At 47.9% G+C, this 13,419-nt stretch overlaps 1 protein-coding gene across 1 annotated transcript in view; it reads right to left on the minus strand.

The window, feature by feature from the left end:
- ATL3 (atlastin GTPase 3) overlaps positions 1–11,369 on the minus strand; it is a 42,862-nt gene extending 31,493 nt beyond the window's left edge. The window contains exons 1-2 of the mRNA XM_077323621.1: positions 11,217–11,369; positions 1,102–1,319 (exon numbers count right to left, since the gene is read on the minus strand). Coding sequence (XP_077179736.1) covers positions 1,102–1,308 — 207 coding nt within the window. The 5' untranslated portion in view covers positions 1,309–1,319; positions 11,217–11,369. The remainder of the gene's footprint in view (positions 1–1,101; positions 1,320–11,216) is intronic.
- Between the last annotated feature and the right edge of the window lie 2,050 nt (positions 11,370–13,419).

The raw sequence follows: 13,419 nt of genomic DNA on the forward strand, positions 1-13,419 counted from the left end.
TGAGAACGGCATTATCATAGAATCATAGAATCATAGAGTTGGAAGGGACCATACAGGCCATCTAGTCCAACCCCCTGCTCTACGCAGGATCAGCCCTAAGCATCCTAAAGCATCCAAAGCATTATCAGGACTGTGAAGAGCCCAAGATCACCCAGATGGCTGCATGTGGAGCAGCTCTCCAGATTAGAAGCTACCGCCCTTTACCACTACACCAAGTTGGTTCTCAGCTTTACACACAAACATATTAATCAAGGGGGAAACTCTGCTAGAGTTACTTACTTGATGTTCAGATTATTTTGTTCATTTTCTTTCTTTCATGTATCTTATCTTCTTCTATCTCCTGTTATATAATAAAATATGACGGGTCCTTCTAACGACATTCCAGCCCTCCCCCCTGAAAGCTACTTTGGTGGGCTGGCATGCCATCAGAAAGCACATTGAGAGAGCCAGCTTGGTGTAGTGGTTTAGAGTGGCAGCTTCTAATCTGGCGAGCCAGGTTTCATTTTCCCTTCCTCCACATGCAGCCAGCTGATAAAGCTGTTCTGACCGAGCAGTAATCTCAAAGCTCAGCTCTTAGTCTGATGAAGAGTGCTTGCACTCGAAAGCTCACGCCTTGAATAAATCTTTGTTGGTCTTAAAGGTGCTACTGGCTTCTAATCTGGTGAGCCAGGTTTGATCCCCTGCTCCTCCACATGCAGCCAGCTAGGGCTCACCACAGCCCTGATAAAAATGTTCTGACTGAGCAGTAATATCAGGGCTCTCTCAGCCTCCCCTCCCTCACAGGGTGTCTGTTGTGGGGAGAGGAAAGGGAAGGTGAATGTAAGCCGCTTTGAGACTCCTTCAGGTAGAGAAAAGCAGCATATAAGAACCAAGTCTTCTTCTTCTAAGAACCAACCGGGGGTCCTCTCACTGGCCCGCACTGGAAGGGCCCTTCCCCACTAAGGGCCAATTAAAGGCTTTTCCCCAGCCATCTTTGCAGCACATCTCCCTCAGTGCCACCGCCACTGCTAAAAGCCGGCAGCCTCTGCCATGGGTTCCACACTTCTCCCCAAATCATGGTCCACTCAAACCCAGACTAGAGCCAGCTGGTAAAGGCCTCACCTGCATGTACATGTAGCGCAACAGGAAATCCAAGAGGAAGGACTTGCCCTTGCGGAAGGCCCCGGCCACCGACACGACCACCACATCCAGGTCACGGATGGCATCCTGCAGCAGGACTTGACTCAGCGCCTTCTCGTCCAGTTCGAAGGAGTGCTCTTCTTTGTGCACCAGCACAATCTGCACTGGGCCTGGCTTTCCCAGCGCCATGGCATCTCCCCCTGCGGGAACCAAAGGACAAAAAGGGACAGGAGGAGTGAGCACATGTCAACAGGTAGACCAACAAGGCTGACTCCTCTCCCAAAGTATCCGGGAGCCACAACAGACAGGACACTGCAGTCCGACTTCAAAGTTTGCGAGGTGTGACAGGGTGCCTCAACAAATACTGCTGCATACATATCAAGTTTCCCCAAAATCTCTCTGTCCATGGGGGCAGAGTTTTTTCCAAAGGCTTCAAATTTTTCCACAATTTTATATGGTAAGTCAGAGTCGCCAGCCTTTATGGGCCTGGTATCAACTTTGGAATTTTAACGAAGAGTGGTATGCACAGCCACAAAATGGCTGCCACGGGAGGCAAAGCCAGCCACAAAATGGCTGCCATGACTAACCTTGTCACACAGTGACGATCCTTGTGCTGTGCTGGCAGCTGCTGCCATTTTAAAAAACCAGCAAGCGAGTCTCCAATAGCCAATCAGAACCCTTGCTGGGGAAAAGCTCCACTTAATCCTTTTCTGCAGACACCATGACACCCAGGGGCACCGCATTGCGGACTCCTATGTTTAGCTAACAGTTATGCATTTTTTTCTGCAAGCTAACCCCAATCAGTAATTTCCAGCAGACCTGCTTAGGGTGGCTCCCTGGGTCAGCTGGGAAAGAAATTATTGCATATATTTGAAGGTTTCCCCAATATATGCATATATTTTACATATATTTGAAGGTTTCCGCAAAATATCTGTGGGGTTTTCCCCCTGGGGGAAAAGCAGATTTTTCTCTAGGGCTGCAAAACTTCCAGAAATTTTGCATGCTTAGTCACCATGCATGTACCACATTAATGTCTCACAGCTAACAGACACACATCTGACAATTAAGAATCGCCCTGTCATGTTCCACTACAGCTTCCAGTCTTAGCCCAGCACTCTAACCATTACATCACAGCGGCTATATGTTCCTCCTTTCAGCCTTCTGCTGCTCTACCAAATCTGTTAGCTATCAAACTCTCTAGTGAGGTGCAGGATACTTCTGCTGCAAGATAGCTTCAGGCCACTGTCCTAGTAGTGTTACCCAAGCGGTGGGTCAGGATCCCAAAGCGTGTTGCAAAGCCTCTGAAAGTGGGTTGCAGCCCGCCTCCCTAATGGCCACCCTGACTTTTCCATTTTCTCTTTTCTGTATTTGAGGAACCAAGAGCTGGCCCTGGAAACAACACCTTCCATGTCATACATTAGCTGGTATTTTTCCTTCACTGCATATCCATGTGGACCAAGCAAAATGTGCCCTGATGGTCCTTTAAGTGGAATTCTTAGAATCTTGGGGGGGGGGGGGGGGTAGAGAAAGTAATGGAGAAGGAAACAGTTCCACAGGGCCTGCAAAAGGGAGCTCCTCCGCCAGGCATTCAGTTGAGGTCAACCATAGCTAAACGTCGACTGGGCCCCCGAACCTCCCTCCCTTGAACCTATATGCTGACCAACCACGGGTCTGTGTTATTTTCTGTTTATTGCTATTATTATTACTGTTACCTTTATTCAATATAGTCACAGAGTACAATGTATTGTTCTTTATGTTCTATGAGAACCACCCTGAGCCTTATGGTAGGGTGGAATGAATGAATGAATGAATGAATGAATGAATGAATGAATGAATGAATGAATGAATGAATGAATGAATGAATGAATGAATGAATGAATGAATGAATGAAAGTAGCCGCCACAAACATTTCGGAATGCCAGTTGTGGAGGTTTGCAATGGGGACAGCTCCACCCCTATGTGAGATGCTTCTCAGAAACATCCTATTAGACATGGGTAGAAAATGGATGGCTGAACTAGATGGGTGTCAAGACCATCACCTGCCCTGGATGGGTCACCATGCCAAATAAATTTGTACTTCTCCATAGTGAAAAAGTTCCAGTACAACCGGCTTTTTCAACCAGGGTTTCAACCCTGGGGTTTCCTGACGACTCTGGGTTTCCCCAATGGGTGGAGTTAATTAATTTTTAATATTTTTTTTAATTGTTAAACATTTATCGGGAGATATGACCATATATGGTCATGTCAACCTGCTCCCCCCTCCAAAACAGCCAATGATGGGCCTGGAGGGGGGTGGGAAAGAGAGGGGCCCCAGGTGGGCACGCATACAGCTATGCTTCCCTCCCGTATTAGAATCATAGAGTTGGAAGGGGCCATACAGGCCATCTAGTCCAACCCCCTGCTCTACGCATGTTCTGCTCTATGCATATTCTGCATGGTCGTGCCACTTCTGGGGGTTCTCGAAGCCCGAATAATGTTTCAGGGGGTTCTCAAGGGTAAAAAGGTTGAGAAAGGCTGCAGTACACTGTCAGCTAAGACTGAGGTCAAGTTTCACCACTTTCCCATAGTCCAGGTAGAAGAGTCCACTGGCAGAGGGTGACAGCAAGGAATGTAAGCTTTCCCCTGGCCTTTGGTTTTTTGTGGGTTTTGTTTTTGTCTGGACCTCTTTGGTATTGCCGCCAAGACCAATATCTGGGATAGGACACACCTGATCTGGAAATAGCCATGGTTAATTAGAGTTATTATAATTCTCCTAGGCAATATTCACTGCATTTTGAGCCCCTGAGGCTGTTTAAAATTAATTACCTGATTAATATAATTATTAGGTTACTGCACGTTCGATTACTGTAATGAACACTGCAAGAAAATGGCCTAGTTAATTCCATTGGTTGAGAATCCAGCAGCAGTTTGCAAAGATCTCTGTGGACTGCCCAAAGCCTACAATGTTTGATTCAAAGTACTAGAGGCCACTTGTAGAGCCAAATGACCTAAGGTGAAGGCATTTGAAGGGCCTTCCATTCCTATATCAACCTACCATCTTGCTAAAACCTGGGTCAGGTACACTGCTGTGTGCGCCCTCACCTTCAAATTTAGGATGGGTAGCAACATAAGGCAGGGACTTCTATGAGGGACTGTGTGAGCCTTTTCTGAGCAAATGGAATCAGAGACAGTTTTGAAAATGGAATCTCAAATGTACATACAATACAGTGCTTCTGTCCATGTACAAATTGACTTTCTAGCCCTGGATTCTTTAAAGTAGCTTATCAAGATGAAACAATCTCCTAGTATGGTTTGTTTTTCTTAAAACTTACTGGAAAAAAAAACAAAAAAGCAAGGAAATAACTAGGACAGGACAGAACACACAGCTTTCCTCTCTGGCCAGCTGGTATTTCGACTGTGGTCTACTGATGTCGTATCTTGTTCACAGCCCCATGCACTGGTGGGGCTGTGGGTAAGCAGTGGCATATCTTCTTTGCATACATCACATCTTCTTTGCATGTACAAAGGTCCAGGTTCAAGCCCTGGCATGTTTAGTTAAAAGACTCTATTAATAGCTAATGTTAAAGACTTTTGCCTGAGAGCCACTTCCTGTCAGAAGATTCTGACCTCAAAAGACCAATGCTCTGACAGTAGAAGGAAATCTTCAGGCGTGGGCATGCACCCAGACTACCACGGAAATCAATTTTGGCAATCGCAACCAAGTGAATGAAAACCCACACATAACATCTTCTCACCATCCATCCACGCATTCCAAGGGTCAAAGCCTAGCATCTGGGTTTTGGCCCCCGTGTGACAAAACGTTGGGGTGGATGGGCCATTGGCCTGTTCCATCATGGCTTCCCTTACGTTCTTATGTTCTAGGGCCATAGATTTAGAAGGAGCCCAACAGGCAATCAGCCCCCTGCTCAACGCAGGATCAACCTCAAGCATCCAGGATAAGAATCTACACATCGTTTAAAGTTATTACTGCAGGTCCTCTCCACTGCTGCCAACAGGAACCGCTCCCTGCCCTCTTCCAAGGGACAACCTTTCCAAAAAGACAGCAATTCAGTCCCCTCTCAACCTCTTCTTCTCCAGGCTGAACATTCCCCAGCCTTTCCTCATAGGGCTTTGTCTCCAGGCTCCGGGTCATCCTCATCGAACCCTCAAAGGCTCTCAGCATGTAAGGGACCACTCCTTTCTCCACAATGCCAAGCTGAAAACTGCCTTGGCGGACACTGCCTGAGATTTTGTGGGCCATCAGGTGAATGCTGGGCCCAGGATTTGAGCATGGGGGCTTCCGTGGCAAAGCCATCTTCTTCCTCCGGGTTTTCATGAGCTTCCAAACCAAAAAAAGCAAGAGACTCAAAACACAGCATCCCTGTTCAGAAGAGGGGGGGGGGGAATATCCAGGAAATCACAACCCTATCTCCATGGCAACCACCACCACAAGGCTCTCTAGGCCGAGTTCCAAAGAGAGATGCTTGCCCAGAATCCTTTGCGCTCTCCTGATCGATTTAGCATGTTTAGAATTCGTGTTCCGTATTTCAAAACTGCCAACTTTTCTCTGCCTGCTCTCCCTACCACCACTAAATCGTTCTATGACACCGCACGTGCCAATTCAACCGGTGCTGCTTTCCTCCGCTTGGGTGTGTTATAACGGGGAAGGCTTCAGTTTTTGTAATCATGCTTCTCATGAAGGTGTTAAAAGCAACAGCAGCCCAGCCAACAGTAGCTAAGAGGAAGCAATAACCCCATTTAGTCAGGAAAGAAAGGATGGGAGGGGCTGGTATTTTCCATCCTTTTTTTAAAAGAAAAAGTCACCCTTTGTTCACATCAAGTCCAATTTTCTTTTTGCACTTGTCAAAGGCTGTAAGCAGAACAGGACTTGCTAACCGAGTCACCCTCCTTTATCAACCAGTAAAAATAAATTGCCTTAAATATAACTGCTTCCAGATACCAAATATGCAAGTGAATTCTAATGCAGGCTGAAGCTAATTGCTGACCCCCCACGCTTAAGTTGTGGGCCCAGCATGCCATACATGGCCCTCCTGATGGCCCACAAAATCTTGGGAAAACTGCCCTAAATCGGATCCGTCACCTTTGCTATGGCTGAAGGCAGTTTGATTCATGATGGCATTTGATTAGTTCTTCTGCCTACCAGCAGTCTAAGGTTTTGATATTAACTAGCAGTTTTAATGTCTTTCATTTTATGTTACTATTATTAAATAACGTGGCCAGCTAGGTTTGATTCCGCACTCCCCCATATGCAACCAGCTGGGTGACCTTGGGCTCGCCACAGCACTGATAAAGCTGTTCTGACCAAGCAGTAATCTCAGGGCTTTCTCAGCCTCCCCTCCCTCACAGGGTGTCTGTCGTGGGGAGAGGAAAGGGAAGGCGACTGTAAGCCGCTTTGAGACTCCTTTGGGTAGAGAAAAGTGGCATATAAGAACCAACTCTTCTTCAGTAATATCAGGGCTCTCTCAGCCTCACCTCCCTCACAAGGTGTCTGTTGTGGGGAGAGGAAAGGGAAGGAGGTTGTAAACTGCTTTGAGACTCCTTTGGGTAGAGAAAAACAGGCATATAAGAACCAACTCTTCAAATTACTTATGTTGTGAGCTGCCTGGAGTTCCTATAAAGTACCTATACAAGTCCTAGCACATATATATTTCTGCAGGGGTCTATTGTGGATCCAGGACTAATGGTATTTTATGGCTGTGTAGGGATCAAAACCCAGTACTCCCACCAGTCCCCCGTCCTCCCACTGTACCATCCAATGCTTTAGGCTGATCCTGCATTGAGCAGGGGATTGGACTAGATGACCTGTATGGCCCCTCTCAACTCTATGATTCTGCGATTCTATGAACTTTCCCAGCCTGCTTGTTCTCTACCACGAGGTCAAAACAAGTCTGTCAGCAAGACATCCGGTTCCTCTCTTCTCTCTTTGTCTTGACTGGCCAAATGAAATAGCATCACAACCTCTGTTTCTCCTACCTGGGAAACTCAACACCCTAGTGACCAGATTGGAAAACAAAACACACCTGAGTTCGGAATGAAAACCATCCCAGGGGACTAAAATCCCACAAAGTTATGCTTAACCAAGCCACGCTCCACTGTGACACCTTTGCTGATCTAAGCAAAATCTCCTGAAGATGCTACTTTGCAGGGAAGCAAGCCCAGCTCGCCAGATTAGAAGTTGGCGCTCCTAACCACTGCACAAAATAAGAAATACTTGAGATCATGAAGTCTTCCACTGTAATTCTGCAGAATGAAATATTGGATGTGGTCTTTTAATAAAGCGATTAGAATTAGAACAGAACAGAACAGAACAGGAGGGGACCTTTATAATGCAAGAGTTTTGTAGCCTTGTATTGTGGGTGTTGCTCTGAACTAGATAGCCCAGACTAGCCTGATCTCATCAGATCTTTAAAGCTAAACTGGGACAGCCACGGTCAGTATTTGGATGGGAGACCAGCTACATGGGCCAAATTTGACTTTTATGAGAGCTAAGCAGACTGTACTGCAAAAGTACATATCTGGCTAGACTCTGCCTCAGGACATCACCATGGCAGACAATGTCAAGCTACCTCAGAATAATTCTCGCCTTGAAAACCCTATGGGTCACCATAGGTCAGCTATGACTTGTCGGGGAAAGGAGGGGGGGGGGAGACTGCCTGCAGTGACTTGCTTTTATGAATAGATTCAAATGGGTAGCCGTGTTGGTTTAAAGTAGCACAATAAAATCAGAGTCCAGTAGCACCTTTAAGACCAACAAAGATTTATTCAAGGCGTGAGCTTTCGAGTGCAAGCACCCTTCGTCAGACTATGATCTTCTTACATGACAGGGGATATATAGCAAAAATCAGTTCTGTTACATCTGTGTCACAGCCAAATACAGCCTTTCTCAAAACAGCCAATCAATCAATAGATTGTGACACAGATGTACACATAGGTATGGGGATACCAGTCTGTATTGACACGTTCCCCAGCATTCACTAGCAGGGGTTCATGGTAATTGTAGTACATGGACATCTGGAGGGCCGCAGTTTGACTACCCTGCCCCAGGGTTTCTTGACGGCCCTGGAAGGGTTTCCCGGATGGGTGAGAGTTTGTTAAACATTTATCAGGTGATATGCCCATCAGGTCGACCTGCCCTCCCCCTTTCAAAATGGTCAATGATATACCTGTACGGAGTGAAAAGGGGAGGAGCCACAAATGGCCTCGTGGCTGAAAATCCCTGCAGTCCTGACCTCGCAGGACCCAGGTTTCGATTCAGTAAAAGGGAGTTTCATGCGTTCGCAGGGTATGGCAACAAACGAGAGAGGCTAGCAGCACTACAGAGGTTGTGAGAGGAAGCCACTGGGGGATGGTGAGTCAAGGATTCCAGCACAGAGGAACCACATGGCAGAACTCCAGAAAAATGCGGGCATATCAATATTTGAAATAAATTACAGGGATAATTGCATCAGAGCAGGGCTAGGCACAAGGCTAGAGGCATATTGAAAGACTAGGCTTATTCAGAAAGAACCACTCCCTTGACTGTGGGAGGAATGCACTGGTAAGTCACCTGGCGAACCTTTTTCTGGGCTGCCCAACTGCTGGGGAGAAGGAGGTCTTCTCCCTCCCTTCCAGTTTTCCATCTAATGAGCAGAGGCAGCAGGATGAGATTAAACAACCGTCTTAAGGAGGGGTAGACTTTTTAAAAATACTCTGCTTTGCAGGAACACCCAATGCCAAATAGCTGCGGATTGCTTTTTAGGCCCTGCTAAATGTCTGGGCAGCACGGCCAATTCGCCAGCCCCGCTCCAAAACAAAAGGAAAATAATCCAGCCACCAGGATTCTGCGCAAAGGGTTAACTGGTCTTAAGCTCTTCTGGCAAGCTGCAAGGCGGTTTCGCCAGCCTTAGGGAAGAAAAACTTCCGTGAAAGGAAGACAAGAGGTGAAAGGAAGAGGAGAGAGACTCGACACACACCCAAGCCAAGAGGGAGAGAGAAATGCACTCACATACCACAAGTTTTGCCAGTGCCTGACTGCTGTGAGTCAGAAATTCAAACCACTCCCTGCATTCAACATCTCAAAACCCGGGCCTGGTTTGCATTAAGCGGCATGAAGATCCGCCATTGCTTTTCATTTCCAACGAAGGATTCTCTGCTAAATAGGTCTCCGAAATAATTTCCTCTGCTCCACCAATCAGAGGCCCAACCCTCGATGTGGCCTGGCAGATGCTTGGCACAAACCCACGGGTCATTTTTGTTCTTGTTGTCCGTGCGTTCTGTTTCCAACAGTGGCCAGCCAGATTCCTCCAGACAGTCACAAGAAGAGTTGGTTCTTATATGCCGCTTTTCTCTACCTGAATGAGGCTCAAAGCAGCTTACAGTCACGTTCCCTTTCCTCTCCCCACAACAGACACCCTGTGAGGTGGGTGAGGCTGAGAGAGCCCTGATATCACTGCTCGGTCAAAACAGTTTTATCAGTGCCGTGGCGAGCCCAAGGTCACCCAGCTGGCTGCATGTAGGGGAGTGCAGAATCGAGCCCGGCATGCCAGATTAGAAGTCTGCACTCCTAACCACTACACCAAGCTGGCTCCTGGGCATGAAGGCCTCTGGATCTGGTACCCACAAGCATACTGCACAGCTGCAGTCACAATTCCTCCTAGCATTTCATTCCTCCTTCAGGCAAGTCCAACTCCCCTCCACCCTTTTACACTCATAGATTACATCTTGCAGCAGGGAGTTCCATAGTTCTTTGCTGCAAGAAGACTTTCTTGGAAGTGTATCCAGGGCACGGGGCAGGCAACCGAGGAAAGTCACGGTTGCATTACCAACTGGGATTGCCAACAAGCTTGAGTATGGACCAATAACCTAAGAGGAACTCCAGAAAGCATTGAGAAATCCCTCTTGAGGAATCTACCTTGCGCAGTATGGCGGAACAGCGTCCTTTCCAAACATCCCAACATACACCTTGGTCTATCCTGTGTCCATTCCGTAAACAGCCCCACGGTCTCTCCACCCCTATGCCCCCGTAATGTCAAAAGCCCCAATCGCCGCAAGAAATCCCTACACCATCCTTATACCATACTCCATGCATCCTTCACCACAGGCACCTTGTTCCTATATGGGCTCAAACTCTCGCAATATATACAGAAAGTACTATGAATTCTTTACCATTGACAGTTCCATCTACACAGGGGGGCTCCATGCATTCTTCCCACAAAGGATCCCCACCCACATACAGAGCCTCCTGAACCAATAGGAACACCAGTGGCTCTCAGAGTCCAAGGTCTCCACTCCAGTCGTAGAGGGCCTCCTGCTCCACTTCTGACCACATCCATATAGCTAACTCCAAATTCTCTTCTTAAAAAGGAGAGAGAAGCATCGGACAGAAGGCCTCATCTTAATCCCAAACTCTCCCCATGCATCTATGGGGCAATGTGTCCTATACCTGCTGGAGGGTCCCCATCTCTGGGCATCTCCATCTTTCCCCATGTGGCCTTCCCAAAAGTCCCCACAATCCTTCTACAGGGCTGCATTGATCTTTTCCCCCCTATGTGCCAGATCCCTACAAGGGACCGAAGTTCATATCCGATCCATACACGGAGCTGCGTCAGGGTTGCCAGGTCCCCCCTGGCCTCCGGCAGGGGATGGGAAGCGGGGGCGGGACTGTCAGGTCCAAGTTGGTTAACTCTTGGAGATTTGGGGGTCGAACCTGGAGGGAACAGGGACCTCAGTGGGGTACAAGGCCACAGAGACCACCCTCCAAAGCACCCCTTTTCTCCGGGGGAACTGATCTCTGTAGCCCCAAGTATGAGTTTCAATCCCGGGAGATCCCCAGGTCCCACCGGGAGGCTGGCATCCATGGGCTGCGTGCATTCTCACCGCATCACCCCTCTAGGGGGCTCCCTGCATTCGCTTAGACCGAAGAGTCCGGATCTCCGTCCGCCCGCATCCCAAGCTCTCCCCGCCACGGGCGCCCCAACTTTCGCGGGACGCAGCCCCACTCCGATCCCTGCACGAAGCTCCCCGTCCCCGCCGGGGGCTCTTCGCAAGATGCCCCAGGGATCTCACCCAGCCTTACACGGGGGTCCCACGTTCCCCATAAGTGCAAAAGGGCCCATTACCGGCCGCCGCCAGCTTGACGGCTCTCGCAGCTACCACCTCCGAAGGAATAACATCGAGCCACCTCCTACCTCCCGCCCCAATCCCATTTGGTCCCGCAGAACCACCGAGGCGGAGCCCCCTGCAGGCATGGAGCGGGGCGAGCGGGCGGGAAAGGGGAGGCGAAAGGCATGATGGGAATCGGAGTCCGCAGGCGGCCGTCCGCCTCGTTGCAAGGACTCGCGGAGGGAGGCCTCTGGAACTACAATTCCCGAAAGGAAAGGGAACGTCGGGGAACTGTTTTTGGCCATCCGTTTATGATCGGTGCATCTTGGGAGGTGTAGTTTTAGAGCGGAAAAACGGGGGGAATGGGGACAGCGGGCAAAAAAACTACCAGGCCCGGACATTACCCCCCACCCCGCCTAGTAGAGGCGCGCTGAAGTGGCATGCTGGGAAATGAAGTCCATTTGTGTCGCTTCTAGGCGCTCTGCTCCGGGACTGTTAACAGCAGCCTATGACAGGCAGAAGTCGATTATGCAACCTGTTTCCTGGCACGTTGGCAGAAAGCAACCAGCAAAAGCTTCCCCTGCTTGCTTCGCACGTGTCTCACGGCCGAGAGCCGGGAACACCAGCCCCCCCCCCCCCCCCCCCCCAAGCTAGCAACCTCATCCTCAGTGAGTAAGATTCACGTCCAGGAGCATCCTTAAAGACCCACAAGATTTCCAGGGTATAAACTTTATAAGAATTCAGGTTCCCTCCCCACCCTGGAAACCAAATGCCCTACAAATCGGGTGGGGTTTTAAGGTGGACTCGAATCTTGCTCTTCTGAGACCCACCCATCTCCCTGTCATGGCAATCCCATGGGGTTGTCAACGCAAGAGATTCAGGACCCTCGTATTCCTTGGTGCTCTCCCGTCCAAATCAGGACTGTCCTTGCTTCGCTTCCAAGATCTGACCAGATCAGGCTAGCCTCGGGCTACCCAGTTCACAGAGCAAGACTTCCTGTCAGACACTATCATCCTGAATTATACAGGCTACCCTATTAATCAATTGAAGTGTTTAAATGTAACCAAACAAAGAATAACATACATAAAACCTTCAGGATGATAGCCGCGTTGACGTTATCTTTCCTTTTCGCCCTTATCGCACTCAGCTTACACAGGCCTTTGTGTGAAGGATCTTAACTTTATTTACAAAGCAGCCCTTTTGCAGAGTTGCTCTGCCCTATTAAAATCAACAGACGTACGCTGCGATTATTCTGCCTGGCACTGTATTATTAATGCTGCCAGTCTAGACCGCCCTTCCTTGTCCTCTGAAAAACCTTTCTGCTCCGTTATGATACTAAAAAATGGGAACAAGTAAAGAAAATACTCAGGGTCTGTTTTTAAAAAACAGACAACAGCTTATATATTTTAACTTTTAAATTTAAATTTTAAATTATCCCAACTTTCCTTCAGTCACTCACATATTTATTTATTTCTCACCTTTCTCACTTGGACTGGAAGCAGATTACACAGAGTAATTACAAATATACAGGCTTTTAACATGTATTGATCACTCAGATTCACCTGATCTAGTTATTTATTATTATTCCTTTTTAATTTATTTCAAAAAAAACCCAGAAACATTCAAAAAACATGTTTATACATATATCCATAAAGTGAAAATAAAAAGTAAATACAATGTGGGTGGAAGACATACTGTTTCTAGAAACAGTTTCCAAATATCTAAAAATAAGTCCAGGCCAAATTGCCGTCTATGTGCCGTGCATTCAAATATTAGGTAGAGTTCGAAGGCCCTCAGTCCAATCTTTCCAATGCTGTAATACAAGTCTGTGAGCTGCACAGAGGGTCCATTTCTGTTGACCATTGGTTAGCATCCAAGAGACAGGCAAATAATGTATAGACGTCCTCCAAAATCAATGAACATTATAATATTAAATTGATATGAATCATAACTTCTTCCCAGAAAAAAAAAGAGTGACTAAGTCCATCTCTCGTTCAGTTTGCATAGTGACACAGTCTAACCATCCCTGCTCACTAGAGACAATACATAGGGGGTCTAAGTGACACCTGAAATGCTAACACATTTCTAGTCTGGCATAAAATGGGTGGACTGTTTCCCACAGATTCAAGAGGAAGTCCCCCTTTTTGGGGAATCTGACTGGGTCCCACCTGGCCACCAGCAGGGGATGGAGGGCAGGGCTGCCAGATTGGGGAACTCCTG

The sequence above is a fragment of the Paroedura picta genome, chromosome 1 (assembly GCF_049243985.1).
Source record: "Paroedura picta isolate Pp20150507F chromosome 1, Ppicta_v3.0, whole genome shotgun sequence".
NCBI lineage: Eukaryota > Metazoa > Chordata > Lepidosauria > Squamata > Gekkonidae > Paroedura > Paroedura picta.